We start from the raw sequence: 17,674 nt of genomic DNA, 5'->3' as shown, positions 1-17,674 counted from the left end.
TATCCATTGTTTGGGATCCATGTACTAGTATAGCGATGTGAGATGTTCCTTATGCAAGAATAAGTCATTCAATCCTATAGCAATCAAACCATTTCGCTTGTACAATGCTACCAACGAAATAACAAAATGTAAGCATAAGTTCAGTACACAAACTTCTCAACCATTTTCGCCAAACATACGAGAACTAATATGCTCCCATTTCTTTCTGCTACAATCCACCCTCCGAGCTTTAGAATGATAGTAGGAAACTCATTCTCTCAAAGTTCAGGCATGCCCTTCCCCGTCTTAGCATTGTAAGTCTTCTCGAACACGACATCCATCGGAGTGTCCTTGGGGCCAGCTGCAACCAAAGTTTGTTTGGATTATCAGCGGAAAATATGGCAAACTGAGATATGTGTTCACAAGTAGCAACAAAAGAATATAAGATCTCAGGACTTGAGATACGTACCAACTGTAGGTCTTGGAGTAGTCCTTATCTTCAATATCTCAGGACGAGGGATTATAGATCCCGACGCGCCTAATCCCCTAGATACTCGAACTTTCGTTCCATCCTCGAGATATCTCACACCAACCTTAACAGACCTCCTGCAGGATGAAGATTTTGATCACCACACTGCAAGAGTGAAACAAAGGAGGAAGACTTGACGAATTTTAAAACATAATGTTAAGACGAGTGCATCCTTACCCTGTCACTGGATCAACAACTTGAACATTTGAGGCATGGAGAGGCGCTTCGACAGTAAAAATCCCACCTTCATGACCTTGGCCTTGCTTGATATGTTTCTTTACCTGCAACGACAGAGTACTTGTTCAGTGGCAACCAAAATCCACATAATTCATCGGAACCTTGAACATCATATGCTACATGGTTCTCGTCTGAATGGTATCCTTCAAACCTATGGATTTTTTCAACACAACAGGACTCATTCCATATGCATTGCACAAGATAGAGACTTCACTACCAACATGATCATTAGAGGACCTTCCAACCATTAAAGATACTTTTGATAAATAAGTATACTGTCGACAGACTATCACCCACATTACACTGGCCAATTCTATTTGCTTAACAGTACGCGTGTGGAATGAGCACACACCCAAAAACATGATCACACATTTCTGATGATAATGATAGAGATCATCTACAATCTCAATCTGATTGAAGTGACCAGAATAAAACGGATTCATAGGGCCAGAACGATACCAGATTTTTTCCCTCTATGATGACACGATTCTGAGAGCGAATGACTCGCTTGATGACACCAGTCTCGCCCCTGTCTTTGCCTCTTGTTATCATCACCTGTAAATGAGATTAGAAAAACTGTTAACTAATAAATAATGGATAAAGAAAGAGGCACAAAGAAAATGATACACATTCCCCCCTCACATTATCTCCTCTGAGAATCTTCCAGTGCCTAATGAGTTTCTCAGCCGCCTTCCAACCCATTTCAAATTAAACCCAGATATCTGCAGAAGCCAAAACAAACATTACAACCAAAAGATGCGATATTTCAATGGAAGATTAGCATAACACTCACATTAAATCTCACAGCATAAGAAACAACCCCATTTCCTAAAATCAGCGAGTGGGTGCATCGAATTTTTCCTGTTAAATACAATTGTTCATAGCAAAACTTAGATTTCCAAGTAAAAAAGCAAAGAACCCAGTTTCCAAACGCGTTCCCACTTGTCAAAAAGCGTTGAGGCATTTCGTTGAACGCTTGGTGGGCATTGTATGCTTAACGAGTAAATCCAAATAAGCAGGTGCTAACTATTACACGAGCAACAATAAGCTCACCTCAGTGAGAGTAAAAACCGAAATTACATACTGTTAACTCGGCGTCTGCGTCCGCACGGTCGGTGGAGTTATCCCAGAAGAGCTAGCTCGGAAGAACAGGAAGAAGACGAAGTTTGGAAAAGGATCTAGGGGAAGAGGAGCGAAGAGAAGGATTTCTATGGGCTTCAGGTTGGGCCCAGATTCAATTCTTTGACAACATGCTCAAGAAAGACACTAATGCGATGTCGCTTACGTATTTTTTGGCATGAATTTGGTCGGTTTTATTCAGATACTTATAGGTTGTAGTTAATTTGGATTTCATAGGGTTTTAAGAGAATTTTATTAAGTGATAGATTTTAAATAATTTTAATAGATTCGAACAATTTTCTATAGATTTTCACACGTTTATATGCGTTTGTATTATAGATTTCTATGAATTTGTTTCTTTCGTAGATATCTTATGATTTTTAGTATACTTTTACAATGTAAATGAATTTCTTTGCACAATCTAAAAGTCCAAGTCTTTAACATCTTTCTCGCACGAGTATTTTAGTGGATAAGGTATTGGGTATCCATTTATACGTACCTGGTTCAGAACTCTCTCTCTCTCTCTCTCTCTCTCTCTCTAAATTATTGTATTTTTTAATAAACAAAAGTTTGTTCGTAATTAAAGGACACATTGCCTCAAGATAACTACGGAGCATAAACAAAAGATAAAATAAAACACTCATCTTGAAGACAAACTTCAAAAAATAATACACTGCTAAAACGAACTTCGGCGTTGAACACTAGTATTAAAAACCTTCTTTAAAAAAATGCGTGAGACAAAACTTCTAAATAAAGATAAAAGAACACCGCACATGTCCCATTTAACATAGGTTCTAATATGCGCTTAATTGGTCATGTTCTAATTTTTCAATGGAAAATATGAGGGTCGTTGTCTATAAGGATCAATTCTTCTCTTTACGCACGTCCCATTTAACAAGAATATATAAATAGCACTATTCTCTTTGTAAACCTTTAGATTATACGCAATATCGGTCTGATTGCAATTAGCCAAAACAAGGGAGAATTTTCATTTTCCTTTTTGACAAAATAAGGAGAGTAATCGGATTGTGTTTGACCTATATATGCGACATTCTTAATGTAAACAAAGGGTAATCTGATTCTGTTTGTTCTAACACCTTGTTTCTCTGTGTTTGGAGCAACGTCGAATACCATATTTATCTCCTTAAACCTACCCGCTTTTCAAGCCTATAAATACAATTAGGAATGAGAAATGACAAGTAAAGAGCTCCTTGTAAGATTCTATTCTTCTAATATTATTGTATTGTAAAGTTATATAAGATGGCTAATACATTGTCGCTCGTTGGTTTTCTGGTCATTCTCGTTCTTCTTGGTTCAGGTAACGTTAACAAATTATCTGCACATGGGAAGGGTATACTTTTGTATACTTCATTTTTTTTTTTTTTTCTTCCTTTGAAAAAATGTATTCTTATAATATGTTCAATTTCAATTTTTTGTAGCTTCTAGTTTGGTGGCAACGAGACCGATGGATGAAGGCACTTGCGGTTCAACGTTAGAAGATGTCAAATGTGAAATTCCAGGGTCGAGTCAATCATGCACTGAGAAATGTATCTCTAGATTTCCTCAGTATCCCGCAACTAAGGGAATTTGCCAAGAAATCTATAAGCTTCCCATAATTGGAAATATGTTATATTGCTCATGCTCATATCCGTGCTAGATTCTCTTCCTCTCTCTTCATGGATTATCAATAAGAAAGAAATAAAACAAAATATCTATAGCATGTTTGATATCTATTTGATTTTTAGTGTTTACGTTTTAATTTTTGTTTAATATATGAGGAGAATGTACGAGGAAGATGTTGGTGTATGGTCCAGCCCATGATAAATGTTCTAAATTATTCTAAAAAGCAAGCGAGATGACTGGAGCATGCTAGACAATTCTAGCATGTGTTAAGTCGGTTCCCATGAAGAGCATGCATGTGCTAGATACTTCTAGCAAAGTTTAAGTCTGGTGGTGCATGCATATTTAACTCTCTAGAAAGTTCTAGCATCTTGTAACAAATGAGAGTTTACTATCAAAAGCCCAAGTTGGTGGGCATGGGTTAAGTCGGCAAAATTCACCTATAAATAGGTGTGTGGGTGCTGCTAGCAATAGTGTGAGTAGCAAAGGATCAAGTCTAAAGATAGAGTTCCTATTTTAAGAGTGAGAGTGATAGAAAATGTGTGTTATACTTTCTTATATCCATTAAGTCTTGTCTTTAGCTTGGTAAGACTACACTTGTTGTACTCATCATTTTCATATAGTGAAGATTGATTGTTAATGTTCCGTGGAGGTAGCTGAACCACGTAAATTCTTGTTGTCCATTTTCTACTTTACTTTGTGCATTCTCTATCTTGTAGTACCGACATTCCTAACAGAAGAGAGGATAATTGAGTAAGAGTGGGAAAGAATAGTGAGAGAGATAAAGAAGAAATGTATAAGATCAAGTAGATAACGTGTGGTTAGAAATTTTTTTTTTATTTTATTATTTTTATAAATGATGATGATGAAGGATTAGACAAGTCGATCTACTCATAAAGTTTGATTGTCAAAGTACAAATAGTCTAATCTCTAACATGCACAAAGCAATCAGAAAGAACCAACACCCGAGATTTAACCATCAACTACAAAACAAAAAAACTTTGACACAATGTAAGTTTTCTAAATTTTTCCTCTAAACAACTTTGACACATTGTAGGTAAGAAATCCTTCACAACTGGCACTTTGTACTTAACAAGTATAAGAGCTAGTATTGACTTGAAGGGATGACTTAGTAAGTCTGCTATGTCACTTTGGACTTAATATGCAATTGGGTGAAGGGCTTGATGCTTTGGTGATGGACCGAAGGAAGCGAGAGAAAGATGGGATACACATTATTTCATAGGCCCTTGAATAGAATTCTCCATGTGGTTTTGTCCTGAATCTAAAAGCAAAATGCATCGAAAATCAACCAATAGTTATTGTCCAAACAAAGTCTATAGACAGTACGTTATGAAACTTTGGAACATATAACAGTGAATTCAACTTAAGAGGATGAACTTGAGTTCAAAGGACTGAATTCCCTGTATGGGACACTTGCAAACCTTCACCTTTAGCTGTTTGCACTGTTTCATTCAGTGGATAAGGTGATGCCAAGAACAAATTGATGAGATTAGTGGTCATGTGGTTTGTAGCACCTGAATCTGTGAGCCAAACTTGTGGAGCAGATGGTGATGCAGACATAGAGCTTGACATAGCATTTGGCACATGAGATGGAATAGAAGGTGGCAAGACAGTAGACATATGAGAAGGCATTGCATACATTTGATTTTCTCCAGGGAAACTAGCACGCATAGCAGTCATATGTGGTGTAGGTGTATAATTCCTATTTCTGTATAAGCAAGTGACAGCACTATGATTTATCCTGTTGCAAATTTGACAAGGTTTAGAAGAACCAGTGTTTCTGTAAACACAATTAGCCGCACCGTGTCCATGTTGAGCACACAATTGGCACGTGATTGTAGATGAGGATACTCCAGTGTGAAGTTGAGATGGATTTCCCAAAATTCCAGGAGTATACTTATGCATGACAGGTTTAGGTTGGAAGTACCTTTGACCTTGATTATACTAAAACATGCCTTTGCCTTTTGATTTGGAATACAAAAGGTCGATTGCCTCCATTAGCCCACCCCTTTATCAAAACCTATAGCTTCGCCGTTGTAAACGACGGTGTTTTATGCTGGTACTACCACAACGACAAGCGACCAAGTGATTTTCATTAACGAAAACAGAAAGAAATCCGTCTATATAGGCAACATCAGCGAAGTAATCGGGTTGTGCTTGTTAGACATCTCCTTGTAGCCTATGCAACACGTATGCATGCATCTCAAACAAATCGCAATTAGGCGAGTATACTTAGGTTTTTCTTTTTGTGCTTATTGGAGTTATCTTGGTACACTTGATTTACATGTAAGACGGAATGACTCCTTGCATAGAAGGAGCTAATTTAGCAGTGTTTATTTGCAATTTACCATGTAGGTCTTGCTATAATATGTGCTTGTTTAACATTTCCTTATCTCTTGTGCAACATTAATCATTAATACATTGTTGGTGACTTGTAAGAATACATTCATCTTGCAACTAAATCACAGTTTGACATATATCCAAATCTTTTTCCTTTTGTGCTTTTTTTGAGTTATTTATGTGTACGTGACAAATATGCTTGATTTACATGTAAGACGGAATGACTCCTTGCATGAAGGAGCTAATTTAGTAGTGTTTATTTGTAATTTACCATGTAGGTCTCGCTATAATATGTGCTTGTTTAACTTTTCCTTATCTCCTATGCAGCATTAATCATTAATACATTGTTGGTGACTTGTAAGAATACATTCATCTTGCAGCTAAATCACAGTTTCACATATATACAAATCTTTTTCTTTTTGTGCTTTTTGTGAGTTATTTATGTATACGTGACAAATTGTGATTCACAACTAAAAAGGAATGGATCCTTATAGATTTGCCCATTAATTTTTATTTTTAATTTACGATGTATGTCAAGAAATATTGTGATACAAAGACAAGTTCACAGGCTCATAGCTATTTGTAGGTTTTCTTTTGCTCACAAAATACTTACATTTTAAATGTTTAAGATGGCCAAATCCTTTTCACTCCTCAGCTTTCTAATCGTTCTTGTTCTTCTGTGTTCAGGTAACTACTAGGTTCTCGACGTCCTATAGCAAATATCCATGCATGCCAAATTAACTTGTCATATATATGTGCAGCTACTACTGATGTCAAGAGATGCAAAGTGGTGATAGCGGATTATCGCTGCAATTAATAATACACGGTATGACGAGAAATGTGAAGAAAAATGTTGGTTGCAAGACCTCAGCAGCTCGTCAAAATGCCAAAATGCCCCCAGCGTGTCCGGTGACATATTTTGCACATGCATGGTTCACTGCGATTAGGGTTTCTCTTTTATGTTATATTGATTATACACGACGGAATCTGCATAGGGTTGGTCAAGTTTATGCAATTGTCCACGTCACCATTGTTGAACATGAAATTGTCTAATTCTTCTTTGATGTTTTCCTTAAGCATGGAGCGGCAAGATCAAAATGCCTCAAAATGGCATGCGGACTTCAATCTGGCTCCCAAGAGGAAAATACAATGAATTCGCCATTATACACAATTGATTAGCTATCACGTATTAGACGACAATCACTAGCCCAAACAATTAAACATCTAATAAGCCAAGGTAACAATTTTTATCAAGCTTACACGATCCCGATCAACATGATATAAAATTAAAGATCTTAAACCATAAAAATATGCATATGATACAGAGGTAACTAGCAATAACTAGTAAGAATTGAAAACCATAATTCCCAACATTATCAGTAGGACTGATGGTGGGGAAACATAAGATAAACTCGATGCTGATGGGGTCAGCTGTGGTCGTCCGATTCCTTGGGTACTTTGTGTTGGAGCTTCTGATTCATCTGATGGAGATGCTGGCTGCAGATCATCGGATGTTCCAGATTCTGGTGCAGGACCTGATGCAACTGCCTTAGAAGCTGCCCATCAATTCCAAGATATCAACGTTAGTACTATAGCCTTCATAAAAAAGAGTAAGTCTTCTTTGAAATTTAATAGAAAATTAGCTAGTAATCAATAAATATTACCTCTTGGACTTAAAGGTGAAGAAGCTGTTGGTGGACGAGTTGGCCCTAGTAACGAAGGACCTGCCAGTTCAAGTACTAGTTAACACATTGGCACATTGCGAAATGACCTGATTGGTGCCCGGGACAGGACTACAAAGTCTCACCCAATCTAGATGGGTTGTGTAAGTCACAATATGTCGGACAATTGCCCAATTTAATAAGTCTAGTCTTAATATGTACAAGTTAACCGAGAATAAGACACGAGAGACCATTTTAATGGATTATTAGTCTTGTCTTGTCTCAACACCAAACGAGGTTTAAATTTTTACATTCTTAGAATAACATGAATTTGAACATACCTGGAGCAGGTAGAGGACTACCAGAGGCTGCAGATTGAGAAGGAAAAAATCGCAAAATTAGATTTCTTGTACAAGTGAATTATTGTCACCTAAAGTATAACACAATTAAAAATAAATAAAAACTTATGTGAGTACGCACCTTTGCATTGCAGTGGGACGCCTCCCATCTTACAAGCTCGAGGAAGAGAAAGCGCGAGGGTTCGGTTAATGGGCAGTTGGACAGGAACACCACCAGTTATAAGAAGACAGGCACAGTCCATGCCGGTGCCCATTAACGACTTTAACAAACTGCAACATCCGGCTGTCGGTGATCCGCCGTTGCTGGTACTCCCGGTGATGTAATTTACGCATGGAGTGACGCTGCTTATCATTGTGGCTGTGCATGGTGTACTAATCTGCCCATTAACCAATCTTAGTGAAATGATTAGGAGGGTAATTGGGATTAGACTTAATCGACAATCCTTGAATGATTCCATGATTTTGTCTTCAATGGAAGGCTATGGGAATTGAAATACTGGGATTTAGAACTTAGTTGGGTTTGGCTCAAGTTGAGGAGGTATTTTATAGCTGATAAAATAGAGAGGTTTCGAGTGAAAATATAAAAATGAATAGTCGGTTTTGGAGTTCAACAACTTTAACTAGTTATTTTTCCTACTTGGACGAATCGTTTTTTACTTATAGCATTCTCTTTTACTTCTAGTTAGCGAGAAGATATTCAATAAGGAGACATTTTTCAGTGTGTACATATGCCATATGTTAAGTAGAGGAACAGACTTGAAAAAAAAAAAAAAAAAAAAAAAAATCCTTCGACTTGAAAAAAAAAAAAAACTTCCTTCTACTTATATGGTAACATATAGCGTACAACTCCGTATTCTGAACACGGAGAAAAATTTCTCATTCAATAGGGTGTGCGACTGGGTCGATCTCAAGTGGGATATCATGTAAGATTAGGTGAAACCAAAAAATAGATAAGGATTTTTTTTATCAAAAAAAAAAAAAGACAAGGTTCTCTCTCCTTTTTTTTTTCCCTCCCTTTCCCTCATATTTGAATGCTCAAGATTTCATCTTGTAAATCTTGAAGAGAGAGAAAGAATGAAAAAAAAAAAAAAAAAAAAAAAAAAAAAAAAAAACCTGTGAGAGGAGGAAGAGAAGAGTGGGGTGGTGAAGGGAAAAAGAAAGGGGAGAGAATCCCATCCTAAAAAAATAGAGAGATTTCATACTGTTGCGAAAAGTGTTTAATAAATAAAGTGGTATAAATTTTTACGAGAGTTTCCCTAATTAACTTTTGATTTATGCCTTAATGTATAAATCAAAACCATTGGTTTCATACACATTGGGGGATATAGATCCTCTGGTTCAGTAGTAAACTATTTTAACAACTTGAGATGCTTTAAGTGTAGAGATAAGCACGTTTAACAACTTGAGTTACAAACATTTACCGGATAATTGATGATCAAATTATGTAAATTTTATTCAATTATATATGGCGTGTTCCCCTCAAATATGAATATTTTATACTTGACATATCAAGTTGTTACTGGGTAGCTCCAAAAACTAAGGTAGGTAATCTGATTTTGGAGCATATCATTGGGCATGCTTATTATTATATTCTAGTAGGATGAACATTATTAATTAATGACAATTTATTATCTTATTTTATTAAAAAGCTATTTTTAGTTGCCAGCAAACACTAATTCAGTTGAAGTTGGCCACCCAAATACACCAATCTTTTTTTGACAAAAAATACCAATCTTAATTATTGTCTCTACAGAAAAAAGAATTCCCTATATAATTTCCATCCCATCCCTTGTCTTTCCTCACTCAAACCCAAATCAGAAATATACAAATTACACACACATCTTTTAAAATTTTAATCACCAAGTCCATCTCTTCTCATTATTTTTAAACAAGTCCAGTTGGCCATGTCATTCAAGGGGATTGAGATCGCTCTAGCCCTAGTCCTTGGGTCCATGCTATTGGGTGGAGCCATGGCTCAGTCAAGCTGTACCAGCTCAATCACAAGCCTGGCTCCATGCCTCAACTTCATTACTGGAAACTCATCAAACCCCTCATCTTCTTGCTGATCACAGCTCTCCAATGTTGTCCAGTCTTCTCCACAGTGCCTTTGCTCGTTACTCAACGGTGGCGGCGCCTCATTGGGCATCACCAAACACTTGCTTTGTCTTTGCCCGGTGCTTGCAAAGTGAAAACTCCTCCCCTTAGCCAATGTGGTCAGTTGAAATTATTTAGTAGTGATTTTTGCAGTCTCAGTTTATTTCTTCGCACTCGACAATGAATGCAGATAATATATAAATTATAAAATAATTAATTTGAAGTGTCAGAAGTTAAACTAAGAGTGCCAAAATAGCTACTCTTATTTAGGTATATTGACCCAACAATACAAATAAGTTGGAGCTGATTTGATTATTGTTGAAGCAGGTGCCAATGGACCTTCAACTTCATCAACTCCTACAGCAAGTTCCCGAGCAGCTTCCTCCAATGAAACACCTTCAGATGCTTCAACTCCTGAAGGTGCCATTTCTCCTTCGGCCTCGGACATTCCTTCAGCTTCAGGTAGAAAATATATTCAGTAAATAGACATGCATCGAGCAATGTTGTATCCTCTAACGGTCTGCTATGTTATGTTGTCACAATGTCAATTTACTTCTCGACATATATACTGATAATATGATATGTGTTAATGCAGGAGGAGGGTCTAAAACAGTACCATCCACCGACGGTAACACATCCAACGGAAGCGTCGACAGAGCACCTTTTCACTTTGTGCTCTTCCTCGTTTTCGTCATGTCATGTGCTTCTTCTCTGGCCAAATTTTGAGTCTTCTTGTCTGCAGATATTTGGAGCATGCGATCTAGTTCTACAAATATTTCACTACATTTTTTTTTTTCATTTCATTTCATTTGAGTGCTCTCTAAGAGCTGATCATTTTTTAATTTTCTCTCTTGAATCTTGACGATGGAGATCACAATTCGTACTTGTGTGTTTCTCTTTATACCATTTATTTGTACTTTTACCATTTGATAATGAAGGCAAAATACCACTCTTCATAGATTAGAATAATTTTGAATATCATATTGTAAGAAAAAAAAACTACAAAAACAAAATAGGAATAAAAAGAAAATGTAACCACTAACCAAGTATTGATTGATATTAATGTAAGATGACCATTTGATTTAGCGGTACTCGATTTTTACTTTGCTATGCTTCGACTTTGTAGACACAATCCCAACCCTTTATAGGTATAGGGCCCAAAGCTTGATCTTAATCTCCCATTTGGGCCATTTTAAAGCGACATCATGTTCAAGAAAAATCACTTATGTGGTCCAAAGATTTCCTTGCACCTCTTAATTTTTAGAAAGTTTTAACGAAAATTCTACGGTACTGTTTACTTTAATGAAAAATCACATTTTTACACTAAAAAGTCAATCCTGGTACTATTCATTTTACCCTTTATTTTGTTTTTATCATTAAAACTTAAAATTTTCAAATCATTTTCATTAGTTTTCCTTAATTTTTATTGTTTATTTTATACAACAATATATTTATATTTACACAAATAAAGTTAATATTTAAACTAATTATGGGGTAGGACTGTTTAGTCACATAATGTGCTAGTTAATAAATTAGTAACGAACTTGTCATGTGTGATAGTTGAACGCAAAATCTTCTACTATAGATAGATTATAATCGTAGTGGTAACCCCTCCTAAATTTTTAGTTTAATAAATAACAAAAATCTATTGCAAAGTCGGAAAAGTTGGTGACAAAAAAGAAAACCAGCTGCCTCTATTTCCTTCAATTCCCCATTTTATATATACAAATCCCAAACCCCTCTTGCTTACACAAAACCCAGATAAACCCATCACCAAACATCTCCTTATTTCTCAAATTTCACATAAATATTATTTAATTTCATTTGCAAATGGCAATTAGGAGGAGGATTAATGAATTGAATTCATGGTGCTAACTTTGGCCTTTGTATGGCTTTGTGGGAAGGAGACATCGTTGTTGCTCAATCTTCAAGTTGCACCGATGTGATATTAGCAAGTCCGTTTGCCTTAATTATGTAACAGGAAACTCATCATCCCCATCTTCCTCATGTTGCTCACAGTTTTCCAATGTGGTCAGCTCTCAGCCACATTGCCTCTGTGAGGTTCTCAGTGAGTTCTTCTTCACTTGGTGTGAACATCAATCAGACTCAGGCCTTGGCTCTCCCCTCTGCTTGCAATGTCCCCCAATTAGCTGCTGGGTATACAAAATGAAGTGTTCTTGTCATTCCAAAAAAAAAATCATTTTGTACTCCTCTGAGTACCAATTCTCTTTTGTGTACTGCATTTTAGGCACACAAAACCAACCACGTTCCTAATACGGTTCTATTAGAAAGTGTGTCCGTAGTGTTTTCACTTTCGTGAATAACATTATTATTCCGGTTTATCCGTTTATGTAATTCTATAACACAGGAGTGCAACATGACTGTTAATCTTTTGTGATTGTGCAGGGTTTATTAAACTTGTTGATTAAGTTTTAATCACGATTTTTCAGGGTCTTCCACTCCAGCAGATTCTCCTTCTTCAGGAACACCAACTTCTCCTTCAGGGAGTGGATTTAAAACTGTGCCATCAACACATATGCGGTCTTCAGATGGAAATTCTAACAAGATGGCATTTTCTCTTCTGTTCTTCTTGCTCTTCATTGCATCATATGCCTCAACTTCCACATCCAATTACTAAGCTTTTCTGCCATGTTGTTGTCCAATTTTTGCATAATGTAGGCTTTTGGTGTTCATTCTTATACACAGCGGGATATCATCGGTTACACAGTAAAATTTATCGAGGGTTAAGGATGGAATTGGTTATCTTTTATATTAGCAAATAGCAGTAAGTGTACGTTATTTCTGGTTTGTATATTGCTCAGTATATATGGATTACATTATTTCTGATTATATATCTCTTCGTGTCTATCTTTGTTATCACATGAGTTATATCTCTTCGTGTCTATCTTTGTTGTCACGTGAGTTTCACTATCTATCTGCTTATGTAATTGAAATAAAACAGGCACTGAGTTCTACTTTTCCATGTACAATACAAACCAAGTACTGGAATCATTGCTTGTACCAAAAGAAGCAAACAGATTAATTAACTTGTCACCAGTAAAACGTTGATTTCAATCCTGAAGATGAAAGAACAACCATATCAACTACAAAATCATGAGTTTTGACCAATATAATCGTGTTCTTTAAGTAAATTAATCACAAAATTAAATGATAAAATGTTCTACAAAATATGAGTTTTGACCAATATAATCGTGTTCTTTAAGCAAATTAATCACAAAATTAAATGCTAAAATTCTCTTCTACAAAAGCACTTTTGTAGGTCCGTCAAATTGCTCCATGACACGCAGCAAACGACCGATCGTCACAGTGCCCCCTATGCCAAGGAAGGAAGGCTTATTCTGCAGTCAAACATGAATGCATCCAACCTTCCGTTGATTTTAATATCTCTTAATTGATCTTGTTTATCGATGATCTTCGTTGTTATACAAATTTATAAAATAATGCTAGGGAATATATGAAAAATAAAAGAAACACACCACACATAAACACAAAGAATTTAGTGAAGTTCAACAAACTTACCCTACTTTTTGTGTGATCTCTCTTGAGAAAATATCTGCACTATTAATAAGTCGGTTACAACAACTTATCTACAACCTTTATGCTAAACCCCAAAACATTGCTTTTGATCTCTCTATCACTCTTGGCTCTCTCCTATTGTCTTCTCACTGTAGTCTGTTGCTCATGTGAACAGACAATCCATAAATATTGAACGGTAAAATTTTGTTAATCGTAAGTTGGATAACAAGTAAGTTCTCCCACATAAAAACACAAGCTCGTATAAAAAAAAACATTTGATATACCTAATTATTTTTTTGACACACTGAAAGATTTCTCCCTATAAAAACGATCGACAAAACTACTTTATTGTAGCAGCTTTCGCAATTTGTGGGACAATCATAGAGTTCGATAAACAAAAGTACAAAAAAACCCCATACTTTCCTGCAAAGTACTGCACGAATAACGTAAGTGGATGCCATTACCCAAGTTTTAATCTTTTTGGTAAGATTTTGAAAGCATGTGCCATGCACGTTTCAACCTAACCAAAACTAACAAAATTGCCATGGCAAAGCGCCAAGGAAATCAGAAGCGAACCGGAATTAGGAAATTAGGAATACCCACAAATGTTTATTCGGTTATTAGGGTTAAGTGAAAGAGAAAAGAACACAGAAAATTCCCCAATTTCCAATCCGTCGCTATAACGCTCGAATTCTCTCGCGTTGCCTTACAGACAAATAGCACGCACAAAATAACAGCTCTGATAAGTCATCCTCTCAGCCAAGAAAACCAAACGCCACCTCGCTTTCTCTCTCTCCTCTTTGTCTCTCTCACTCTACAAATTTGAGCAGCAAAGCACAATCTTTGTGTTCTTCACCCGGTTCCCTTGTTACAGGTACATCCACTTTCCCTCTATCTTTCTCCCTTTCTCTCATGGGCAAGGAAAAAGAAATTGTAATATGTGATTAGAGTGGTTTCAGTTGTAATTTGCATTTTTTTACCATAATTTTGGGTGAATTGTGGTAAATTTTTAGTTAGTACTGAAATTATTGATTGCCCAGTTTTTGTTATGTGGGATTGGAGGTGGGTTTTGTGTTAAAAGTCAAGAATTTTAGTGTAATAGTGGGGATTGAGATTCAAAGTTGTGTGCTTTGTGCATCAATTGGTGCATGAATCTGATTGGTTCTGTTTTTTGGATTGAAATTTGAAATCAAAATTTTCATGCTTTTGTTGCATAAGTAGTAATGCATGTGAGTTCATACCAATTTGGTTGAACGAGTCCTGGGTCATTCTTAGATGGAGTCTGATCGGATTGGCACCAATGCGTTTTCGTTTAGTGTGTAAATCCACATTAAGCCAAATAGTTATGCCATAGCTGACAGTGGTGTATCCTTGAATGAGTGAGAATTTTCGGACCGACAAGAAGTTTATTTGAAATGCTATAAGTTTGTCTGATGTATTTGAATGCGGGTAGTCTTGTACTGTGAGATATCTGTAATTACTTATTAGTTTTAATGTTTTGAACATCGTTTATACAAGCTATTATACCTCAAAGTTCAAATTTTTTAACTTTGTCTTTGTTTTTGTTTTTGTAGGGATTTCTGCATAGGGAAGAGAATTGTTTTGTTTACGTCTCACTAAAACTGGTAAGTAACAGAGAGCAGTCATATGCAGCTATGTTTTGGCTATATTACGATATCAGTACATTAACAAATCTCTGTGGCTTAGATTTCTAAGCTTGGCGTTTGTTTTCTTATACTGTATTGTGCAGAATTAGTTTTACCTTATGTTATTTTGTTTTAGTTGTTATGTCTTTTCCTATTTCTTTTGAGCATCACGGTTTATTTTCTTGCTCCACATTTCCTTTTCTCTCTTTTCTAGTTGAGAAAACTGCCTTTTCTATGACATTCAGTTTACATGATAGCATGCATTTGAATGAAGCACATTATGTTCTGACATTTTGAAAATTGATGAACGTTTTATGCTCTTTATGCTGTCATTTATGCAGTGTGGGATTCAAATGTAAAGGTCCTTCAGGATGTTTTAGCAGTCTCATTTGGATGCTTTTAGTAAATGATGACTTTTTTTTATCTTTTGTTTTGGGGCTCGGTGATAACTTTGGTGATTGACAATCAGACCCATTTCATTTTCTAGATTATGTTACACTGTGATTGTCTTTTGTAGCAGTATATGCACATAAGGGCATTGAAAATTGCAACACAATTGACGAGATGATTTCAAATGTTGAGGTTTTGTTAAAAGTTTTTGTTGTAACGTGTCGCATTTATTTGCGGATTACTTATGAAGTTTGATAGAAAATACATTGAACTTTATTGTGCACCTTCTTTGATCTTAATACACCTTCATTGAAACTTTGATCTTGAAAATTCGAAATGAATATTCTCTTCTCGGCATAACCTCATATTTTGTTGTTTCAGGTTGTTTTGCGGTGCTGCGCTCGCGTGGCTACAATCAGCAGTGAAGAATCATCTGAAACAGATGAACTGTGATTATTATGTCTGAACAACTGATAGAAGGTCTTCCCGACGCTGTTGCCCTTAGGTGCCTTGCATGGGTTCCCTTCTATCTCCATCCCAAGTTGGAGCTTGTTTCTCGTTCCTGGCAAGCTGCCATTCATAGTGCTGAACTTTTTAGAGCTCGACAGGAAGTTGGCTCATGTGAGGATCTATTATGCGTGTCTGCTAATGAACCAGATAATTTATGGCAGCTATATGATCCTCGTCGAGACCTTTGGATTACACTCCCTGTTCTCCCCTCTAAAATTAAAAACCTTTCCAACTTCGGCACTGTCTCAACTGCTGGAAAACTGTTTGTTCTTGGTGGTGGCAGTGATGCTGTTGACCCACAGACTGGTGACCATGGTACCTTTTCAACCAATGAGGTTTGGTCATACGATCCTGTAATTAGGCGATGGAGCCCACGTGCATCTATGCTTGTTCCTCGTGCAATGTTTGGATGCTGTGTTTTAGGTGGAAAGATTGTGGTTGCAGGGGGTTTAACCAGCTGTCGGAAATCAATCTCTTTAGCAGAAATGTATGACCCTGACAACGATGTGTGGGCTCCAATTCCTGATCTACATTTATCTCATAATGCTGCATGCTCAGGGATAGTGATTGGAGAAAAGATGTACGTCTTGCACAGGGGTTTATCAACGGTGCAAGTCTTCAACAATGTGGGGCTTCAATGGACGGTAGAGGATTATGGTTGGCAACAGGGTCCAATGACAGTCATTAAGGGTGCACTTTATGTGATGAGCCATGGAGTTATCTCCAGGCAAGACAGAGAATCAGTGAAGGTATTGGTTTCGGCTTCTGAGTTTGGTGGCAGAGTTGGGTTTGCAATGGCTGGGCTAGGAGATGAAATTTATGTGATTGGTGGGGTGATCCTCTCTGAACATGGGACATCTGAAATCAAGCAAATATCAGACGTTGATGTTCTCACGATTGGAGGTGAAAGACCAACTTGGCACCAGGCAGCACCAATGACACGGTGCAAAGGAAGTGTTTATGGTTGTGCACAGTTGAGAATTTAGGTCTCATTTCTGGTCGCTATTTGTTGTTGTTTCGTAGGTGCTCTTCCTGATGCTTTTCATTCCTGCTAGAAGGAATTGGCCATATGCCAGCTGCCTTTTTGTTATTGCCGGTCGGCGTTGTGTCATGTTACGACTTGAGTTCCCCTCGGAACTCCTATATTCGAAGGTAGCACGGTAAAAGGCCGAAGCGCCATTGGAAGAGGTACAGTTTAGCAGTACAAGAATTATATGAAGTATCTCATGGATCAAGCACTTGTTTTCTTTTGTTTTCTTTCCCGGATAATTGAACAAAGAATCTTAATGTATGTACGCATCTTATTTAAATTTCTTTCATTCATGTTTACTAGATGGGGAAACCTATGTTGTTCAACCCACTTTCATAGTCTGTTTGTTTATTATAATTATGATACGTTGATCCAACACGATGCCAATTAGGGTATAGGGACACTAGCCACTTCATTCCCCTGTATTCTAGTTTCATTTAACTCCACACACCAGTCTCGCTCCGTGTGAGAGTTGCCTACCGCCACACACTAGCCTCGCTCCATGAGAGAGCTACTCTACTAAAGTTTCTTTCGCCAGTTACACGACTAACTAAAGTTAAATATCATAGGCTCGTTTGAAACTGATTTTGTTAAAATCAATT

At 36.8% G+C, this 17,674-nt stretch overlaps 4 protein-coding genes across 9 annotated transcripts; 2 read left to right on the top strand and 2 right to left on the bottom strand.

Moving 5' to 3' along the window:
• Window positions 1-49: 49 nt before the first annotated feature.
• Window positions 50-2,044, bottom strand: LOC137716210 (uncharacterized). Of its 4 annotated transcripts, none has more exons than XM_068455624.2 (7): window positions 1,830-1,967; window positions 1,539-1,606; window positions 1,388-1,467; window positions 1,205-1,300; window positions 686-789; window positions 449-585; window positions 50-340 (listed from the first exon to the last, which is right to left on the bottom strand). In XM_068455624.2, the coding sequence occupies exons 3-7, from the start codon at window positions 1,445-1,447 to the stop codon at window positions 258-260; spliced, it is 480 nt and encodes a 159-aa protein (XP_068311725.2). In that variant the 5' UTR covers window positions 1,448-1,467; window positions 1,539-1,606; window positions 1,830-1,967; the 3' UTR covers window positions 50-257. The 4 variants fall into 4 exon arrangements, with proteins under 4 accessions (XP_068311725.2, XP_068311726.2, XP_068311724.2 ...); XM_068455625.2 differs by having other exon boundaries at window positions 1,799-1,935; XM_068455623.2 differs by lacking the exon at window positions 1,539-1,606 and having other exon boundaries at window positions 1,830-2,044.
• A 5,065-nt stretch (window positions 2,045-7,109) lies between these two features.
• Window positions 7,110-8,360, bottom strand: LOC137714841 (uncharacterized). The gene is made up of 4 exons (XM_068453969.2): window positions 7,987-8,360; window positions 7,848-7,874; window positions 7,510-7,569; window positions 7,110-7,401 (listed from the first exon to the last, which is right to left on the bottom strand). Exons 1-4 carry the CDS (start codon window positions 8,321-8,323, stop codon window positions 7,187-7,189), a joined length of 639 nt encoding a protein of 212 aa, XP_068310070.2. The 5' UTR covers window positions 8,324-8,360; the 3' UTR covers window positions 7,110-7,186.
• A 1,328-nt stretch (window positions 8,361-9,688) lies between these two features.
• On the top strand, window positions 9,689-10,917 carry LOC137714165 (non-specific lipid transfer protein GPI-anchored 15-like). Its single transcript, XM_088690216.1, has 3 exons — window positions 9,689-10,078; window positions 10,287-10,421; window positions 10,555-10,917. Exons 1-3 carry the CDS (start codon window positions 9,880-9,882, stop codon window positions 10,683-10,685), a joined length of 465 nt encoding a protein of 154 aa, XP_088546342.1. The 5' UTR covers window positions 9,689-9,879; the 3' UTR covers window positions 10,686-10,917.
• A 2,929-nt stretch (window positions 10,918-13,846) lies between these two features.
• LOC137715996 (F-box/kelch-repeat protein SKIP30) lies at window positions 13,847-17,371 on the top strand. 3 transcript variants are annotated; one of them, XM_068455383.2, is made up of 3 exons: window positions 13,847-14,370; window positions 15,071-15,121; window positions 15,914-17,371. In XM_068455383.2, exon 3 carries the CDS (start codon window positions 15,991-15,993, stop codon window positions 17,026-17,028), a length of 1,038 nt encoding a protein of 345 aa, XP_068311484.2. In that variant the 5' UTR covers window positions 13,847-14,370; window positions 15,071-15,121; window positions 15,914-15,990; the 3' UTR covers window positions 17,029-17,371. The 3 variants fall into 3 exon arrangements, with proteins under 3 accessions (XP_068311484.2, XP_088546699.1, XP_068311485.2); XM_088690573.1 differs by having other exon boundaries at window positions 14,047-14,370; window positions 15,071-15,176; XM_068455384.2 differs by lacking the exon at window positions 15,071-15,121 and having other exon boundaries at window positions 14,047-14,370.
• Window positions 17,372-17,674: the final 303 nt, after the last annotated feature.

This window comes from Pyrus communis, chromosome 3 (genome assembly GCF_041283825.1).
Source record: "Pyrus communis isolate YQ-2024b chromosome 3, ASM4128382v1, whole genome shotgun sequence".
In the NCBI taxonomy this organism is placed as follows: Eukaryota; Viridiplantae; Streptophyta; class Magnoliopsida; order Rosales; family Rosaceae; genus Pyrus; species Pyrus communis.
The sequence above is the reverse complement of the archived record's forward strand: the minus strand, read 5'-3'. Positions and strand labels throughout refer to the sequence as shown.

What these genes read in the sequence shown, in the direction of transcription:
- LOC137716210 (XM_068455623.2), bottom strand. Translation starts at nt 1,447, where the DNA reads ATGGGTTGGAAGGCGGCTGAGAAACTCATTAGGCACTGGAAGATTCTC. An exon ending in AGATTCTCAGAGGAGATAAT is followed by an intron (nt 1,301 to 1,387) that starts GTGAGGGGGGAA and finishes TCTCATTTACAG; the next exon opens with GTGATGATAACAAGAGGCAA. An exon ending in TCATAGAGGGAAAAAATCTG is followed by an intron (nt 790 to 1,204) that starts GTATCGTTCTGG and finishes CTGTCGTTGCAG; the next exon opens with GTAAAGAAACATATCAAGCA.
- LOC137714841 (XM_068453969.2), bottom strand. Translation starts at nt 8,323, where the DNA reads ATGGAATCATTCAAGGATTGTCGATTAAGTCTAATCCCAATTACCCTC. An exon ending in CGTCCCACTGCAATGCAAAG is followed by an intron (nt 7,875 to 7,986) that starts GTGCGTACTCAC and finishes CTCAATCTGCAG; the next exon opens with CCTCTGGTAGTCCTCTACCT. An exon ending in TTCACCTTTAAGTCCAAGAG is followed by an intron (nt 7,402 to 7,509) that starts GTAATATTTATT and finishes ATTGATGGGCAG; the next exon opens with CTTCTAAGGCAGTTGCATCA.
- LOC137714165 (XM_088690216.1), top strand. Translation starts at nt 9,880, where the DNA reads ATGCCTCAACTTCATTACTGGAAACTCATCAAACCCCTCATCTTCTTG. An exon ending in TCCTCCCCTTAGCCAATGTG is followed by an intron (nt 10,079 to 10,286) that starts GTCAGTTGAAAT and finishes TTGTTGAAGCAG; the next exon opens with GTGCCAATGGACCTTCAACT. An exon ending in GGACATTCCTTCAGCTTCAG is followed by an intron (nt 10,422 to 10,554) that starts GTAGAAAATATA and finishes GTGTTAATGCAG; the next exon opens with GAGGAGGGTCTAAAACAGTA.
- LOC137715996 (XM_068455383.2), top strand. Translation starts at nt 15,991, where the DNA reads ATGTCTGAACAACTGATAGAAGGTCTTCCCGACGCTGTTGCCCTTAGG.